The sequence below is a fragment of the Nycticebus coucang genome, chromosome 1, assembly GCF_027406575.1.
Source record: "Nycticebus coucang isolate mNycCou1 chromosome 1, mNycCou1.pri, whole genome shotgun sequence".
NCBI classification, from domain to species: Eukaryota; Metazoa; Chordata; class Mammalia; order Primates; family Lorisidae; genus Nycticebus; species Nycticebus coucang.
The window spans coordinates 110738596-110752991 of NC_069780.1; the positions used below are offsets into that span (position 1 = coordinate 110738596).

The 14396-nt window shown below is 41.0% G+C and overlaps 1 protein-coding gene across 7 annotated transcripts in view; it reads left to right on the forward strand.

The window, feature by feature from the left end:
* The window catches only part of PCSK1 (proprotein convertase subtilisin/kexin type 1), a 395546-nt gene that overhangs the window by 350837 nt on the left and 30313 nt on the right, over positions 1-14396 (forward strand). For 5 of the 7 annotated variants that reach the window (XM_053586263.1, XM_053586273.1, XM_053586282.1 and 2 more), the window contains 3 exons: positions 7596-7700; positions 10907-11017; positions 12948-13094. In XM_053586263.1, coding sequence (XP_053442238.1) covers positions 10994-11017; positions 12948-13094 — 171 coding nt within the window. In that variant the 5' untranslated portion in view covers positions 7596-7700; positions 10907-10993. Of the gene's footprint in view, positions 1-3863; positions 4281-7595; positions 7701-10906; positions 11018-12947; positions 13095-14396 lie in introns of those variants that run through there. The other 2 variants (XM_053586249.1, XM_053586258.1) reach the window with 2 other exon arrangements.

Consider the following 14396-nt stretch of genomic DNA (forward strand, 5'->3'; position numbering starts at 1 on the left):
CCTCACCTCTTTGTGTCTACCCTCCCCCTTGCTAGACTAGTGTTTTTTCAAGGTCACTTTTCAATAGTGAGAGTCTCATAGCAAAATATACTTCAGGAGCACAGAAAGCAGCTATGCACTAGAATTTCCATATCAAAATGTCCGTGTTGAGAGAGTAAAGGAAGCAGGAGCATTGCCTAGAAGCAGAAATGGGGATACTCTAAAACTCACTCAGTAAATGCATATTTAAAAAGAGCCTGTTTTAAAGATTGAAAATTTTTTACCAAATACTTATATTTTACTACATGTAATTACACATTTTCATTAGAAAAAGGCAATAATTTTCAATAACTGGGATTAATGGCTTTCACTGCTTCAATTTGAATAATATTCTATTTGATTCCATATTAAACTTAAGATTTTAAGTGTTTGCATAGTTCATTCAGCAAAACTTTTTTATAGTTTTTTATCCTCCAGAGCCTTTCAATATGCAGATTTTGCTTTGTTAATCTCTTATGTTCGTTTCTGCAGGCCAGCATTTCCCAACTGGCAGAGTGAAAGATGTTCCCCAAGATATTTGGTCTTCTCATACCTTGGGAAACCCAGCAAGCTGCTGATGCTGAGCATCTGCTAGTCCACCAAGCAGAATGTCTATTATCTCGATACTGTACTTACTTTAGAGACCCACTACAAGCATGCTTCTTTCTATAATGTGAAAAGTGAGTGTGGATTTGTTGGAAGAGTTCATATTCTAAGTGCTTCATGAGCTTAGCAGGTTCGCCAAAATTTTCTCAAGGAGAAAGTAAGTCAGGGACTTCTGACAGGTGTATCTCTAGGTGGTGACCCCAATGTCAGTCTTCTCACATGCTAGATACTTTTATCCCCATATGGCAAAGTTGGTGCTTGCAAACATTTCTAAAAAGTATGTGTATTTTTAAATTTAGATTTTCAATATTGTGATACTTGACATATAAAATTTAGGTGGATTCTAAATTAATACACATCCTCCTATGAAATTCCAATGATAAATTTTGCCAGAAAATAAAAGGAAGAGTTGTCATATTATTTAAAATCAAATGCTGCAAATTTTTAAATGATTATAGAGTTCCTTCAAAATTTTCATTCTCAGCTTGTGCAAAATTTTTTTCATTGACAGAGTTGTTATTGTTATTTTCTATGTTAGGAAAACACTGCTATAGGTATGTATAATATATTCTGTTACTAAAACACTTCTAGTTTAATTATATACTAATTATGCATTTGTGTTAATGTATAGTTACCATTCTCACAGCAAACGAGTAAGTCTACATAATAATTGGAAAGTGTTATTATTTCCTCAAATATTTCCTCACTCCTTCTTCTCTACACCTGTTGAATATCTTGGAATATTATTCTTTAGAACTAGAAATGTTCCGTTCTTGATCTGAATAGTTACAAGGTGTTCAATCATTGAGCACATTGATTTCTGCACTCAAGAGTACAGTAAAACAATGAGCAGACCACAGAGCTATCAGCCTGAGCCCATTTTAATTTAACAATAACAAAAGGTTAAACACATTTGTTTTCTAAGACTAAAGAGATATGGCAATCTATAGATCTCATTTGAACACATTCTTTCTTCCTGCTCATACTAGCATTGCTTTTATTAATCTTCAAGAAGACTTAAAAGATGATTGGCTGTATCACTGGGCAGTTCTGAGTAGTCATGAAAAGCATGACACTCAACTGACAATTCATCATGGAGACACAGTTCTCTTTAGTTTCTGGATTATTATGTTTTGTATATAATTTAATCAAATGAATTAAATACTATTAAAAAAATTAACAGGTGATAATTTGCTCTTCCATTCATGATATAAAATATACTACTGATGAGCTTGGAAGTTATTACTCTAAGTTATTACTCTAACCCACAAAGCAGGACAGGACTAGCCCTTGATATGAAAACGTTAGGATATATTCTTTCTCTCTTTTTTTGGAGACCGAGTTTCACTTCATTCCCTCGGTAGAGTGCCGTGGCATCACAGAACACAGCAATCTCCGACACCTGGACTTAGGCGATTCTCTTGCCTCTGCGTCCCAAGTAGCTGGGACTACGGGCGCCCGCCACAACGCCTGGCTATCTTTTTTGGTTGGCACCGACCTGGGATATATTCTAAATCAGTTTTCTCTTCTAGCCTTGTAAAAAGTTATTTATTTTGGGCGGTGCCTGTGGCTCAGTGGGTAAGGTGCCGGCCCCATATACCGAGGGTGGCGGGTTCAAACCCGGCCCGGCCAAAACCGCAACAAAAAAATAGCCAGGCGTTGTGGCGGGCGCCTGTAGTTTCAGCTACTTGGGAAGCTGAGGGAAGAGAATCCCCTAAGCCCAGGAGTTGGAGGTTGCTGTGAGCTATGATGGCACAGCACTCTACCGAGGGCGAGAGAGTGAGACTCTGCCTCTAGTTATTTCTTTAGCACTCCAGAAATTATGGTCAATAAGGTTCATAGGATAAAAATTAGACAATTTCAGAACATATGCCCTCTTCGCATGTGGAAGTTTTCAGTTTCTCTGGAAGAGATTGCGCCCCCGGTGGTTGGGAGCTAGAACAGGAAAAGCATTTCTCACGCCTGCAAGTTCGCTGGCTTCATCTCCCGGCAATTTTACTTTTGGGCTGAGTCCAGCACGTCCCCGGGACCTCGCCTCAAGTAGTCACGACCATAAATCTAACCCCACTCACCCCAGCCCGGTCAGTTTCCTAATTTTCTGTTGGAAAGAGAGGAAAGGCTTTCGTCAGGAGGAAAACAGCTTCGTGTGGGCAGCTGCAGAAGGGCGGGGGTTCTCGGCGCTCAGAAGCCGGGCCGTGATCTCCACCGCCCAGCGGGGTCGCTGTCCAGCCCCCGGTGCTGAACAGTAGGTGCCGAGGTTCAGAACCGCGAGACTGGAAGAGCCTCCGCCCTGTAGATCCAACTAATTTACTGAGGGTGGGAGGTGGAGGCTTCTTTTAGACGTTTGCTTGTTTTCTTTCCACATGAAAACATTTTACCACGAAGATATTGTGCATTTCATAGGAAAGTAATGACACAGCTCCAGTTTGGCACCAAAGTCAAGAGCTCTAGTGAGGGAAAATGGAAAGTTCAGGGTTCTTGAAACCTGCTTCTTTCCTCCCTGAGCCAACAGAACAGCATATGGTATACTCCCCCCACCCCATGACGATAAATTAAAAAAAAATATGTTTAAAAAATCATGTAATTAATTATTTATCCGATAAGCACTGTAGAGTTGATGGTGGTACCAGACTTTAAAACATCTAGAATTTTAGATATTATTTTACTGAGGTTTGAGCAACAGGGGCGAGAAGGAAGTAAACTTGTAAATTAAGGTGGTTTGCTGAAAATTTCATTTTTAAAAGTATCGTTTTAACATCGTTTTGGAAACATGTTCATTTTCTTAGGCAATTTAAAGCAGAATTTGGGCAGCAGTGGCTTCCCTCCTCTTTACCCTCTCAGCCTCTGTTTGGTTGGAAAGATCTGAGAGCCTGTTATTCTTAGCAGGTGCTGATATTCAAAGGGCCATGGTAAGAATTCTATCCACACCTCCCGCCACACACAAGATAATAAAGTAAATATAAAGAGAAGGGGAGGGAGGGAGGGAAAGTGCGCTGCTCTCCAACCTTTGGTTCTCGGTAGTTGCCCGGTTCAGATGGGGCACTCCTCTGAGAAGTGAAGCCGCTACAGCAGGCAGGGAGCAGACTTAACTGATCCCAGCAAACCGTTCCTTCCTTTTCTTAATCCCTCCCTGCTTATTTTAGCGGCTTCTCCACTCCGCTGGGAATACCATTCAGATCTTAGTCCAGGTAGATCTGACGTCAAGAGATGGCTTTCGTCGATTTGACGTGTAAACAGTCATTTCCATTCCGGCTGGGTAGGGCTGGGGCTCCGCTCAGCCTGGAGACCGAAGCGCCTCACTGTGCGTCCGCCGCCGCCCAGCCTCGCCTCGCGCGCCTCCTAGCTCTTCCCAGAGCAACCGGGAGCAGGAGCGGTCCAGAGCCGGCGGGTGGAAAGGGCGGATCTGTTTGGCTTTTCTCCTGTCTTGTTTCTTGCCCCTCTCTCCTTCCCACTTGTGTGCGAGCCGGCGCGTGAGCATGGGGCGGAAAGCCTGGACCCTGCAGTGCACCGCTTTCGCCCTCTTTTGCGCCTGGTGTGCGCTGAACAGCGTCAAAGCGAAGAGGCAGTTCGTCAATGAATGGGCGGCGGAGATTCCAGGGGGCCCGGCCGCAGCGTCGGCCATCGCGGAGGAGCTGGGCTATGACCTTTTGGGTCAGGTAAGAGTTTTCATGTTCAAGAAACTTTCAGGGGCACCGGGGGACTGGCGGGACTGTAGCGCGGTGCTCCAAGTGGGAGTCCCAAGTCCAACTCTGCTGTGTTCAGAGTGGCAACGAAACAGGGGCTTCTCCAGCTCTCGACCTCCGCACGCTCGCAGAGAAAGCTTGCATTATTTATTGCTTGTACCGGGCGCAGCCAAGCAGAAGGAAGCCGCTGCAGCTGGGTAGAGCTTATTTTTCACTGTTGGTGGCTTTGGAATTGAAATTGTTCCCATGCGGTTTGGAAGAAAAATCCCTTCCACACTTCTTCAGGGAACTTAAGACGCACTCAAGCTCTCGACAACTAAGCGCCCGGGGAGAGGCCGTGTGCTCCCTCCCCCCGCGCGGCGGTCTGCGTCAGGAGCCGGCTGGTTCCTTCTTTTCAATATGGCAGCGTCAGATCCAAGCCCCAATGCAGGGGACCAAGCAAGCTTGGGGATGTCCCCCAGCAGCCTTGCGGATGCGCCAGAGCGCTGGGAAAGTGGCAGCTGCCGAGACTCGAGTCCCGGAGGTTGGGAGGCCGCCGAATGGCCTGGGGAGCTGGCGGGAGAAGAAACTGGGGGAGAACAAGGGAACATTTCTTATGTCTCTCCGGGGAGCTCCGGGTTTTCACTGGGAACTTATTAAAGTTCAAGCCTCCAAACTTTGCTCCAGCAACAGAACTGACTCCGGGAAAGGATCTATTTCTTTATTGTTTTTAGCCAAGTGCGTAATCATATCCCATTTCTCCGGGGTGGGTGTGGGGGTCCAGTTTGTGATGGAAACTGTAGCCTGTCCATATGGGGGCTGGGTTAATAGACAGCTGGCGGGGGTAGGTGGGACTTGAAGGCCGCAAGAAATCACTGCGTGATTCCGAGGGGACTGCAAGGGCTGTGACTTCCCTTGGCTCAGAATCAAGCCCTGGCCTCCTGCCTTTGAAGTTGGTAAGCTTGGTAATGGGGGAGGAGGGAGTTGTAAAACATTTTGGCGCGTTTTTTTCTGGAGGTAGTGATGAGACGCTGCTGAAGTCTCAGATGAGTAATCAGGCGTGGGCGTTGGCAATTCCATAGATCCAATCCGCTGGGGAATACGCTTTCTCTTGCTAGAGGTTTCATTCTCCAATTTTATGAACCAAACAGTGTTTGCAATGCCCGGCAGCAAAGTCAATGCAGACTGTTCCTCCCCATCCCCACCCCGGGTCCCAGCAGACTGAGCCTTTTGGTGTCGCCAGCTCTTGCTCTGTGCCGGGCTCTGTGTCAGAAGAGGAAGGAAAGAAACACGCTCAAGGAATAAGAAATCTGGAGGAGGCTTAGGAGCAAAGAGCTGCAGGTGAATGTACTTTGTGTAATGACAGAAGTTGTACTTGGAGTCTTAATATTTGTTGGTTGAAGGAATGAAGGTGGAAGGGAATTTGGGACAGGTGAAAGAAGATGGTCCAAAGGAGGAAACCCTGCAAGGGGATTAGGAAGAAGAGTTGGAAGTTGGAAGTTCCACAATTGGAAAAGGTATTTCAGAAACAGAAAACAGCTAGTGAGAAAACAGTGGGACATAAAGCAACTGAGTAGTAAGTCTGGTAACAGCAGGCAATTGTGGGAATTGTTGAGAGGGAAGGAGAGAGCGGGTGGTACTGTGGGCATCTTGGAAGTCATACATGTCCTATGGACAGCTACTGTTATTGAACACTGGTGACGAGACAGCAAAAACCAATCCTTCTTCTTTGTCCCACCTGTTAGGCCCAGACACATAGCTAAACCTGGACTGTTCAATGTGAGAACTGCTTTTCACAATATATAAACAATAAAATAATAAATAAATAGTAATAAATAAACAATAAATAATAAAAGTAAAAGACAATAAAAAATTAGTGCTGTTAAGGGGGTGTTTGGGGAGGGGATGGCATAGCCAGAAAAAAGCATTAAAAAATAGTGTGGAAAAACTATCTATGTTTACATATGATTTACAATAACATATTTTCTCTAGCTATTGTTAGTTAAAATGACATTACTGAAAAAGTTTTAAACAAACTTAACAAAAGTTATTTTGTTAGAATAATAATTCTTTGTAAAAGACTGATAATTCTTTCCTGGTTTTGCTTATTTCTCCTTTTGCTGTGTATTACTAAAATTAGACTAATTAAGCATTACTATCTTGAGTCCCTGTGGCCTCCAGATAAAGCCAAGATTAAGGTAGTGACAAGAATTAAAAACAGTTGTCAGCAGAAACAGAACTAGGTATGGATGTTGTAGGGATGGCTCCTGTCCCTCTCTCCAACTCCATCTACAGCTTACCACAGATCCAATCTCAGACCCTGAGATTCAGACTTGGAACAGGGCCTAAGTATCTATTAAAAGATTCTCTAGGTAATGAGAAACACACATTTAAAGAACATGCTTCTTCTGAAAAAAAAATTGTTGTCAATTTTTTATCTGTTAATTTAAAAAATGCAGGGCATCTAGAGGATTTGGTAGCTTTAAATTTGGTACTGTTTTGAGTATGGGGTCAGTAGTTTAAAAGAATAACGAACACAGTTTCGAATGGAGCAAAGGTGTTGATGGCTATCCAGCGAAGTATGGAAGACTTGTCCTAAATGTAGCATGCTCTTTTCTGAAAGTCTCAAACTAGTAGAAAATCAAATGGTCACTAATAGTAGTTATGACAACTATCATTATCGGTTCATTTGCTACATTTTTTTTTTAGCAACAATAAATTGTTTTAGCTAAATGTGGCACTGACCATAGATAGCACCCCAGGTGTTTGCCTGTTATCCACCAATAATTGATTAAAGGAGTATTATTTTCTTTTTGGAAAATGTCTATTCATACAATATTGACACACAAAGCAAATGAAATGGAAGCATCACTAGCCCCCAAGTACACTGCAAGCCTAAGCAAAAATACCCTGAGGGTCATCTCAACACCTTTATCAGTTTTTCTTCATCATGAAGAAACAAGTTAACTTCAAGTAAAAGCAATAGGTTTAATAAAAGTCGCCTTGGCTAAGTGTCATGGTGGGCGCCTATAGTCCCAGCTATTTGGGAGGCTATGACCAGAGGATCACTTGAACCAGGAGTTTGAGGTTGCCATGAGCTTGGCTGACACCATAGCACTCTAGCTTGAGGCAACAGAGTGAGACTCTGTCTTAAAAATGAAAAAAACAAAAGTAACAAATTATTCCTTCCTATAGAAAAGAAGTTATGAAAAAAAAAGAAAGTTGCCTACCTCTAAGTTAGGTGAGTTTCAAACTGGCCCATATAACATGTTTGAGAAAGTGTGTTATTTTAATTTTTTTCTTTTATAGATCGGATCACTTGAAAATCACTACCTATTCAAACATAAAGACCATCCCCAAAGGTCTCGAAGGAGTGCCCTTCATATCACTAAGAGATTATCTGATGATGATCGTGTAAGTGCCATGCATTTGTCCTCAAATCAATACTTGACTCATCTGTTTTATGATTTCTAATGAGAAAAAAAGCATTTTGCAAATAGATGATGCTTTTTTATTGTGATCATACTTGTTTAACTGCAGTGTTTCTAGTATCTTTCCATAAACTTATAATTGTACATAATAAGATTGGATTTGATTGGTTGAGCTGAAATATATTATATGTTGTGATTATTTATTCAAAGTTAATTTTATATGTATACTTGCAAATACAGTCTAAGAGCAATAAAAGTAAATATTGAAAATCAGGAGGCAGCACTAATGAAAATGTTGACAATACAATCAATCAGCAAGCTCTTATTATGTACCTGTTATGTACCAAGAACTTTAATCCCAAGGTTGGGATGCCAAAGAAATATACAAACCTTGCTTTCAGAACATTTCCGTGTAACTGAAAAACATTCTACCATTTATATTTGTTCTTGCTAAATAGGGAGCTAGTGTTTAGAAGAGAACTCTAAGTCAATGTCTTCACGAGGCAAATGTTTCCATAAGTATTTTATTGTTTAATCCAAACCATTTGGTCTCTTTTCATCCTGGTTTATCTGGTCTAATATTTAGGTAATAGCAAAAAATGCCTGCAATCAATATGTGTATAAATAGAGTAGGGATAATAGTGTACCTATTGATTTCTTTAAAGTCTGTTTTCAAGCTTGGAAAATACATTAATAAAAAATGTTGACTGTGTTGGGAATATTGCAGTTTGCATATACCTGAATTACATATACAGTGTTGCCCTTTCTCAAGAATGTGCCATACTGAAGGAAATTTATTGCCATTGACTTATCTGTGTATATGATTTCTGCTGCCTAGGACACTCTGGAGAATTATGGTGAGAGATCCTCTTGGTGAGAGGGTTAAAAATATTCTTTCCACTTCCTGGAGGGTTGGGGAGGAGTATTAAGGGACAGAAAGGTGATAAAACTGTTAAAAGTACATGAAATTCATGCAGACTGTAAAATAATTTTCTGTTTTATTCATTCTACAATGGATAGAATTTTAAGAAGAAGGTGGCTAATTATGAGGATAGGGAATGATTTGGCCTGAGTCACCATTGTTCAAATGTGAGCGACTAAGCACAGCTTGAAAAAGAAGCTGTGTCAGGACCCTGGACAGCGGCTGCACTGCTCAGGCACACTTCTTGCTGGCTCTTTCTGCCAAGCTGCTGCTAGATGTGGAAGACCCGGTAAAAGGCCCTGAGTTTTACTTTAAAATTTCTCGTTCAGGGAGGTCTTCCTTTACCCACTCCAAGGAAGATGACTCATGGATGTGGGCTCTGAAAAGTAAGACCACTTCCGACAACTGGATGGGTTTGGAGAGAGATTTCCTTCTCTGCCCAAATGCTTATTAATGCCCATGGAAGTCTAACGGAGCTCCTTCTCATCCCAGCAGGAGAAGGTCAGACAGAGGGGAGCACACCTACCTGTTACTGATTCTCCCAGGATTTCACAAAAATGACTTCATTCCTTGGTAGTTGGTTTTGGGGGAAATCCCAATGCATAATGAAAAGAGCTAATAATTTACTCTCTAACAAAGAATAAAAAAGGAATTTATATGCTATCAAAACTTATCCCAGGAATACTTTTATTTTAGGAAAAATCAAAGAATCATAGAAGCTTGCAATAGAAAGTTGGAGTAGATTATCTTTAACACTCTTTCTGGATCAAAGTATGATTTACAATGAAGTATATGATACCTATTATGTATAATAGAAAGACACTATCAATTTTTATCTATTCCATTTAGCCTGCTCTTCTAGAGATTAATGTGTGATTCTGAGTTAATGACATTAATCATAACACTGTTTCCTACAATTGGATGTTTATCTGATCAGATTGTGGAGTGCCTCTTTTTACATTCCATTTCTAAAAATTGCTCTTGATTTTCATTTTATTGTTCTTTTCTGATGGAGGATAATATTCTTGCAAATTAGCCTGCGAAATGCAGTGATAGTCTATCTTTACAAGTCTGTTAATGAAATCTTCAACTATAAGTGAACCTCTATCTTGAAGATTAATACTTGTTCCCTAGAAGCCAGCTTCCAAAGTTCAACTCAGATGATGGGCAGTATTCCAAGCATGGAGATATTTTAAGCCAAAAGAATTAATCTTGGAAATACAAGCACTTTAAAAATAAATTATAGTGACTAGTTTATAGCACTCATGTCCCTCCCAAGGTTTATAATAGGTTTGCAGTATGTTTTATAATTGAAAATTCAGGATAGTTTTAGTGGGTGGTTTTACTCTTTAGTTGTTAATTGTCTTTCAGTTTTTATTTTTTATCTGACTCATGAGTACTCTCACATTAACAATATCCCACCACACCCTGGACTGTTATCAAGTATACGACAAAAAAGATCTGTTTGGGGTAGGAAATAGTTATGTTGTCCAGCAAAATAAAAATGTAGCATTATCTCATAGTCACTATAGCTATAAGACAGTGCCCCAGTCTTCCAGGGCCTCACATACCATAGAATCACACTGCAGATGTGGGCAGGTGATTTCTGTCTTGTCTGATCTCCCTGCATAATCCACAATTATTTTTATAATTACCTGGATTAATGGTAAGTGTGCGTGGTCAGTACTGCTCCCTCATCACCCTGGATCTGCTTCTCATTTTAAATGCTCTTAGACAGGAGGTTGAAGCACAAACAGGAACATCCGTGTCTTATGTTATACTATGTATATGCAATTTGTATCTTTTCCATGCAAAAAAGAAGAAATTAATCTGTAAAAGCAACACAACAGCAGTCTTTGAAGTTTTTCCACTTGTCTATTCATTCCATTAAAGTAGATAAATTTTCAGCTATGTAGCCCTGGAACCTCAATATAAAAACGGGCATTATGATCCATTTGCTGATGAAAGCAGATTGAACTTTCACTTCTACTCTAACCACAGTGTAAATAATGTGAGGGAAAGCTCATTTCACTGACTGCTTCTCCTCCCTCCAAATATGCACTTTACTGTAATAGAAGAAACATTCATCTCCCCAGTGGGCAACCCCATCTTCTCACAGAGTTGCCAGTTTGATCTGCAGTCAAACAAAATATCGTGGAGCTGCCTGGACTGTGATGGGAAGGGCACTGAGGATATAGTTAGAGGGAAGTTGAATATACAGAGGTGGCTGTTTGACTTTTGACTTTGTTACTATAAAAATACTGTAGGTGGTATGGGCTGAACAACAGTATGAAAAAGAGAGAAGTAAACGTTCAGCTCCACGAGACTCAGCAGTAAATCTCTTCAACGATCCAATGTGGAATCAGCAATGGTACTTGGTAAGTACCTACAGAAGGACCGTGTGGGATCCGGGTTCTTTATACTGTCATATCTGCACAATGGACCCTTTTTTATGCTGAAGAATTTAGTAGAGGGCCATGTTATCTAATGATGAAAGCTGATGGGACTTACCTTGCTCTGAAGCCTTTGTTTTGTTGGGTGAGGGTACCTGAAACAGAGAACTTCAGCTGTTACAAGAGAAAGTTTTGTATCTTTTTTTGCTTCCTTATCTGGGGTAAATGCAGAATCACGTATCATAGGATAGGGGTTCTAAAAACAATACTTATGACAAGAATCTCATTTGATTAATATTAGTATTGAGAACCCTTTAAATTACTCACAGTTTACAGTGAGTATGACTCAGGATACACAGCCCTGAATGACAGTTCTTCCATGATGGAGGTGAGAATCTCTGAAAGAGGCTGAAGGAAGGAACACAAGGAGGCCAAATGCCAATGTCTAGACCTGCAAACCAGTCTCCTTTAATGCAATTACCAACTCTACTGGTGTGTAGGTGTGGGGTGGAGGAATCATAAGTGTTGCTGCCTTTCTGCAGTTTTACAGCACCCTCTCTCCGGTTTTAATGCTAAGCCTCTCTGGTAGTAGTGCATGTTAATAGAAAGAAGTGTTTACTGTCGAGACTATTACAAAAGATAATTTTTCATGACAACCATTATCTAAGGCTTAGCTTGTTGCATAAAGAATGGAAAAAGGGATCAGTTTCTCTTGCCACAATCTTAACCTAAGTACTTGTTCATTGCAACAAAAGAAACTTATCAGCTAACATTTGTTGTGCATTTACTGCGTGCCGGCACTATTCTAAGTGTTTGACATGAATTAACTCATTGAGTCCTCATAACTATCTTATGTTGTCCAAGCGCAGTAATTATGCCCATTTTAACAGGTAAAGAAACAGAGACATTGACAGGTAGAACAATTTGCCAAAGTAACACAGTTACTGGTGGTGGAACCATGATGCATGGTTCTGGAGGTTGTACCCTTAACAACCACAATCTATGATTGTTCCTGCAACTGACGCAGAGGCCTTCTCTGGCTTTGGCCAATAGTCTGTGTATGGTTCCAGCCTCCTGTGACTCAGCTTCACACTGCCTGGTAAATTCCCGTCCCCATCCCCCCACACACACCTCTTTCTGAGGAGCAGCAGTAAGGGGGCAGCCCACTCACTGACACTTCTGACTGTTGATACTTACACATTTCTTACTGACCCTTCTGCTAGCATTCTTTTACTGTATCTCTCTCATGTACTGGGAAATGTGCTTATGTCTGCCACCCTTGCCACCCAACTCTTCCACTGTAGAGTACCACACACTGTAACTATCAGAAAAATTGTTTGTAAAGGAAAACCCCAAATCTCCTGTCACAGATAATTACTCCTTAAATTAACAAACAATTCCTGATAAGATCATAGTGTCCTGAGCATTCCAGGTTCTACTTTTTCTTTTAGAAGAAAATTGTAACTCATCCACCAATAACTGTGTGTCAGACAATATATTATAATTAATATGTAATGTGAGCTCAATGAGAGAGTCAGGATTTGGGAGAGATGGAAACATCTCCCAATAAATAAAGCTTCAGATAGATGAAAAGGTTGAGTAAATTATTGTAAATGAGAGAAACTTAAGGATAAACTTCTTTGAAACCATGTATTTCAAAGATTCATTTGAAATACATGGCTTCAAAGTGATTCATTCTTTCAAGTGATTTTTCACTAGAACAACTGGGGGAAAAGCAGCTCTCTGATAATTCATTTGGCTCAACTTTAATTTTCATTTCACCTAATGGCTCTGTTCTAAAGAGTAGAATGACCCAAGGAAAAACAAAGATGGGTCTCCAGGTTGGAGCATAAGTTCTCACTTTATAGCAAGCAAGTCATAATTTTAATAAGCCTTCTTTGCTTTTCTCTACCAGCAAGACACCAGGATGACTGCAGCCCTGCCCAAGCTAGATCTTCATGTGATACCTGTTTGGCAAAAAGGCATCACTGGCAAAGGAGTTGTCATCACTGTATTGGATGATGGCTTGGAGTGGAATCACACGGACATCTATGACAATTATGTGAGTCTAGGCTCTCCTCTGTCTATGACTTAGGGAGCTATCTCCATGAACACGGTGCTTTCCTCCCCTTCCAGGGGATGCTGCTCTGATGTCAGCACTGCAATGATGGGCCAATGCTTTACCCCTTTTCTCACCTTCTCACCAGCCCATATGAACTTATATTGTGCCAGTGTGCATGAAAGAATTCAGTGGGGTCAAAGAATAGTACAAAAACATATGTATTAGGAGAAGGAGGGGAGGTACTTACATTGATTAAGTTAATAAAAGCCACCCAGACTCTGAGACTCTTGGTGTTTGGGGCCTTACCATAATCAGATCAAGTCTGATGCTGAGGTAATTTCCAGTCTCCCTCCCACATCTTTTAGGGGTCTGTATCCCTGACTTTGTAAAGTATGTGAATGTGATTCCCCTCCGTGGAGATTTAAGGTGAACACTGCACAGTGAAAATAGGCCACATTGAGAAGGGAAGAATTTACCAGGAATGGGAAAATAACTAAATGAAAACTATTTGCTTCATTATTTCTGCAGTTCATAATATAAGATGGACTGAGGTCAGGGAGACGGATGTCTCATCAGTAAGATTGTCCTTTGTCTTCCTTGTGCTTCCCACCCACACAGCATTCGCCAGCTATAGCTGAAAGTGAAAGAGCAAAAGGAAGGGGAGGAAAAAGAAAAGATGAAAAACATTAGCACAGAGTAGAAAGTAAGAATTATTGAAAGATATAGAAAACATTGGGAAGTAGCAATAATGATGATAGAATTTCTATGTGTAGCAATCTGGTTGGAAAAGGGACTGGGACCTAGAAGCTTGTCCTGAATTTCAAACACACTCTCTTTATTTAAATTACACATTTATTTACTGTACCTGAGGAGGCTGAAGGAGATCACCATAGACCTGGGTCCCACCCCACAGCCATGTCTCTGTACCTATATCCATAAGACGGGTGAGTGTCAAAGCATACTAAGTAGCTTTATGGCCTTAGTTAAGTTATTCAACTCCTCTGGACCCCAATTTTATCATCTGAAAAATGAGATGATTGAACTAAGTAAAGAGATTCATTCCAGCTCCAGCCTCCTAAGAGCATCTATGAACCATAGTTTTTGTGACCTTCACTGAAACTGCGTCCTGGCTCACTTTGCTGTGTTCATCATCTCTGCCCAATGTGTGGGCATAATAAATATTCAGTGACTAGGCTAGAAGCCCTGGAATGCAGGCTTTTGAACTGTCAGCCAGGATGGAAAGGATGGGGTGGGGGGCTGGGAAGTGCTATTTTTTTTTCTTTTTTTCTTCTTTTTATGACA